Source organism: Plodia interpunctella, chromosome 9 (genome assembly GCF_027563975.2).
Source record: "Plodia interpunctella isolate USDA-ARS_2022_Savannah chromosome 9, ilPloInte3.2, whole genome shotgun sequence".
Lineage (NCBI taxonomy): Eukaryota > Metazoa > Arthropoda > Insecta > Lepidoptera > Pyralidae > Plodia > Plodia interpunctella.
Window position 1 is genome coordinate 8763709 of NC_071302.1, and position 5712 is coordinate 8769420.

Genomic DNA, 5712 nt, shown 5'->3' on the forward strand with positions numbered 1-5712 from the left:
AAAAGTTAAAAACCAAATCCTTATAAGATTGTTATTTACTTCGTCTGAGATTGATTTCACAAGAGAATCAAATCCTATATGCAAAATACTTCACATTGACTTAGATTCAATATGTGAATACATATATTAATATTAACGGAACTTAGTATGGGTACTCGTGTAAGTAGTTGTGTTGAAAGCGCGAAAGTTTAAAGAAACAATTTTATATGTAAAGGATGCAGCAAAAAAATACAACACAAGAAGCTATACTTGCTATACAGCAAGAAGAAAAATGAAAACATTTCGACATTTGTACGTAAACTATTGGCTATATTTAATTTATGCAAAAAAATTGCTAATTACTGTTTAGGGTTCCGTATTTTCTCTGTGCAACCAAAGTACTCCGTGAGTTAGATTTAAGTTCAAGTTATAGCATAAATACAGATACATTTGTCAGTATCCGGTGCTCTGATATTGTAGCCGCGTAGTATTGTAAAATCTTGTATTTATTAACATTGGTACAAATGTATTTACAATTATAATATGCATGTATATATAAAGACAGTAAATAGCTATAATATATACATATTTATATAAAAATAAAAGGTGTTTTAAGTTATATTGGTCCATTTAAGTCTTGCATCAGGCAAATAACTTGTTCTCTTGCTACACTACACGTGTTCGGTGTGGCCGGGTTGTTAGTGTTCCCACACCCATGTTGCTCGGCCAGCTCATCTCTGTTGCTGTCTCGCTCTACGGCATACACGCGTTCTTGTCTCGCTTCGACGCGACATGGCGCCATGACTGCCGCTATTGATTGCCGTGCTGCCCTCAATATTGAGAATCAGTTTTAAAACATTTACACTAAGAAGTAGTTGTAAATCTTGTAAATAAAGTAAATATTTTAGAAAGAAATGACATTAAATTGGTCTAATGAAAAAACCATTGACTTCCTTAATCATATACACGCACATCCTGAGGTTTGGGATGTGAAGACAGAATCATATAAAAATAGAGATGCCAAAAGAGATGGCTGGGCTGAGATCTCTGAAATTTTTGGAATAACAAGCGATGAAGCATATAGAAAGTTCAAAAGTTTGAGAACGTACGCCAAAAATGAAGAGAAGAAGAAGAAACGCAGTTGCGGGGGGTTTAAATCAGTCAAATGGTTTGCTTATGACGCAATATCGTTCATTCTTGACCAAGATGTGAATTCAGAACTGGATAGCGCAGATGTTGCGACTATAGACGATGTAAGTGTACCCATCTCTAATTCTATATAGAAATCCAATTCGACATATTTTTAGAAGTACATTTGAGTTATACGTATAGTATAGTTTGTATAATAACCTGATGAATAATATTTAACACTATCCGTTGCCTGCCTCTCCACCCGCGGTAGTGTATGTCTGACCCCGGGTCACTATATCTATTCTAAACTTCGTCAAAATCACCTTAGCGGTTGCTACATGAAAGCGTGACAGACTGTCAGACTTTTGCATTTATTATATTACTAGTGGCCAATACTGGCTTCGCCCGGGCAAAGCCATAATAAGTTGCACACCTAAATCTTCCTCTTGAATAACTTTATCTATTAAAAAACCCATAATAATAGTAATATGCCCATATAATGATAGCGTGGATGATTTTGTTGATCGAACGTGACCTTGACGATATTTACTATGTGAATGGATTAATAAAATTTCTCACAACACTATGACTTAGTGAGCTAACATTTTTGATCAATTAGTCTTAAAAAAACAATGCTACTACAAAATTAAATTTCCTGTTTAAGGAAAATAGCTTATTTACGTATAAATGCATTAGAACACGACAACGCTGTTTCAAGGTAGGTCACTGACACTACACACATAATTAAATGTACTGATTGTAATTTCTAACTTAAAACGTATCTTTCTGCTAACGATAAACGACTAAATTCTATATTATAAACGTGAAAGTTATTAAAATTGATATGAATGGACGGAATATTTGTTTAACAAAAACTACAGGACAGATCGCGATGAAATGTTGTTCACTCTCTCTCTCTTTATCTCTCATCTGATTGTTGTTCTGAGTGCCAGAAGATCCAGGAACGATATAGTATCACATAAGTTATTTATTTTCCCAAAATTATGTGAAGTTGATGTTTACATTTGCATTTATTAAAATTTATTTATCTTCAATATCTTTGCTCAGCGACTATACATCTATTTCAGGAAACGGAACCTCTTAAATCTGACATCAAGGTTGCCATTGACCGAGAAGAAGAATCCGAAGCATCCGGCTCTTCATTTTCCTCATTAGCCTACAAAAAACCAAGAATCACTTTAATAACAAAACCAGACTCGCTCAGAGCGAAGGCTCGGTATACAAGTAATTTAAGAGAGGTTAGGGAGGTAAATAATTACGGTCCATTCGGGGAACATATTGCAAACAAACTGAACACATATAGCCCTTACATCCGAGCACAGGCAGAGATGAAAATAATGCAGATACTGTACGACTGCGATATGCAGATGTTGACACACGACGCCGAAGAATTAGTACCGGTTACCGTCCTTAGCGATACCCAATCTGATTAAATTTTTTAATGAATGTATTTACCTTTATTGTATCCTTGCCTTCCTTGTTTTTTAAATCAGCTCCTTAACCTAAGCCCTTTTCTCGGCAGAAAAGTTGTAGAATTTTTACCAACAAAGGAAACTTGAAACTGAAATAACGCGACAGATAATGCTGTGGCGTCGTCATTTAGCCGAGTCAATTTGTAAGTAAGTTAGTCTGAAGTGGTAAATCTGAACTTACTATTAATAAAAATTGTTTCTCAACAGTGAAATACGAGTTTGTGCAGTCACAGCGCGGGAGGATTTTATTGAGAGTCGGTGGTTACACGTTCTGTCAACAGAAAAGAAGTGGAGCTAAAACCCGGTGGGTGTGCTCCACACATAATGGCAGGCAATGTCGGGCCACGATACACACTGTAAATGATGCGATTGTTACTATAAATAACACTCACTGGCACTATGAGAATGGTCACAGGGCGCTGTGGCATGGCGAAGAAAGAGGCATACGAATACAAACAATGGCTGGTAAAATAGAAATACTACCACTATTGTAAATCATACCATATGATACTATATATGTATGCTCAATTCAATTTACATTGTATTTTTGCCATAATATCAGTACTAAAACTCTCTTTCTTACAAATCCTACCAAATGATATATATAATGATATACTTGATTCAATTACATTGTAATTTTTCGATATTATCAGTAGTAAAACTATCCGTGAAACTTATAAACCCTACCCATATTATAAATATAGTAGAAATATATAGTAGAAAAGAGCTTAAACCAAATATTACATGTTGAGAACAGTGCATAGCACATTTTATCTGTATAATCAAAATGCATTAAAATTATCCTTAAGTAGAACTTCATTGTGATTTTATGGATCTCTGTATTAGAAATAAAGTACATATAATATTCGAATATATTCATTATTATCTTTTATAGGTACATTTTTAGATGTTGCAAATGAGAGAGTTACATCAGGCAAATATGGAAAGTGGGTGTCATGCCTATTATTATTTTTTCTGCCTTTTTAGCTAAACCAACCATTCTACACCTTCCATATTGTTATGCGTGCTAAATGGTCTGACAACTAGGGATATCGACGACCGTGCGAAGTGGAGATGAAAAAGTAGGAAGGACCCTGGGTTCCGACGATCAAAGGTTGCGGAAGGAACCGGAGAAACGCTCAGAACAGACATATTATTTTCAAGAACACTTCTGTTCTTAACTGTATTAATTTTCTTTAACAGTGCAGTTCGTGAAATCCAGATTAGGCAAACCTCTAATTAGGTTCAACGAATACACATTCTATAAACAGAGTACGTCTGGTTCTAAAATCAGGTGGCTCTGCTCCACAAACCACAGCAAGAAATGCCGGGCGGCGATATATACTACAGACAATAAAATTGTAAAGATTACTAACTCCCATTTTCATTATATTTATTTTTGGACTCGTCCAAACGCTTAGATGACAGATACAAGTGACCTGACAACCTGCAAAGAAAGCTATGTTATACATTAAATATTACGTTTATGGCGATAATTTCCTAGTAAAATAAAATTTTAGTTTTTTGTGATGGTTGCGTTTGCTTTTATAGGTTCTTTCATATTTTTTGGGAATGAACTTTTTAATCAACTTTACATTTTTGTATAATGATCCAGCTAGATAGATTTTTTACAATTCACTGACCTTGTCAATTACCCTATTAGTTATATTCAATTGAAAATGTTCCAGTGCATTTCGTGAAATCAAAGCGCGGGAAATCTTTGCTCAGTGTCGGCGGTTACACTTTCTATAAAAATAGAAGGAATGGACCTAAAATAAGGTGGAGTTGCTCCACACACAACAGCAAGCAATGCCGAGCCAGGATTATTACTGTAGACGATCAAATTGTTGACATTAATAACTCGCACTACCACTAATATATATATTGTTCGTTTAAAGCTTATTTTTCATATTTGCTTAGTTAGTATTTGGCCGTTATAATTGGCTAAAATCAAGACAAGTAAAGCCAACAAAAAAATTATCTCTTGTTAAAAATTGTAAGACGTTCTTTAATTTGTAGAATGTATATTAATATGGTATAATTTATATAGTTACAACAGTGAGGGTTGTTCAGTCTCAGCGCGGCAAAACTATGCTCAATGTCGACGGGTACACTTTCTGCACACAGAGAAAGAGAGGGGAGAAAACCAGGTGGATCTGCTCCACTCACCATGTCAAGCAGTGCCGCGCGGTGTTATATACTGTGGGCGATCAAATTGTCAAGATCAATAACTTTCATTGTCATTAAATTTAAGAAAAAATGTTTTTTGTTCGATGGGTTCAAAAGTTTGCTTTTGAATTTAGTTAGCGAGAGTTATCATAACGCAATAAAAAATCTTTAGAATAATAATTTGACAGATACATTTGGTAATGTAGGTAGATTTTTAGTTGTTCAGTATTATCGATAGAACCGGGTCTAATGTTTTCAATAGTGTCAATCAGGTGTCAATGGTTTGGACCATGTTTAAATTGATATTAAACTTATGTTTATTTTCATTAGATGTATCATTTATTTCACCACAAAGCTGTTGCTTGACCTATAAAGAAGTTGACTTCTGTTATCACCTTCGTGTAATCATTAAGTGCACTTTGGTCACAGCTTTTTTTCTAGTTTTGTGAATATTAATATTTTTGATGATCAACAGTGCAGTTTGTTAGATCACGACGCGGGAAAACTTTGCTTAACGTCGATAGATACACTTTCTGTGCGCAATCAAAGGGGCTTAAACTAGATGTACTTGCTCCACACACAACAACAGACATTGCCGTGCAGTGTGGATACTCACTGTGGATATTGAAATTGTCAAGATTAATAACTCACACTGTCACTAGGCCATAAATAGATTGAATCCAGTTTTAGTTTTAGCTGGAAATGTAAATAAATTTGGTGTTTCCGACTTCTCACGACATTATAGTATTACAGACTAAACCGAGCCCTAATACTTTTGTACTTTTTATTAATTTGAAATTAATTAAACTTATTTTGCAAGTTGATGTATCACTTAGTTCATTACCAAAGTTTTCTATATTACTTAAAAATAGATTTCTATGAATCCTACCTTAAAGTATTGTACATGTTGGTAAATGAAATTTTTTGTGATAATCAACAG

General features: G+C 34.5%; 1 protein-coding gene across 1 annotated transcript; it reads left to right on the plus strand.

The window, feature by feature from the left end:
• The first annotated feature begins 786 nt into the window (after positions 1-786).
• On the plus strand, positions 787-3474 carry LOC128672199 (uncharacterized). The gene is made up of 2 exons (XM_053749182.2): positions 787-1232; positions 2199-3474. Exons 1-2 carry the CDS (start codon positions 894-896, stop codon positions 2562-2564), a joined length of 705 nt encoding a protein of 234 aa, XP_053605157.1. The 5' UTR covers positions 787-893; the 3' UTR covers positions 2565-3474.
• Positions 3475-5712: the final 2238 nt, after the last annotated feature.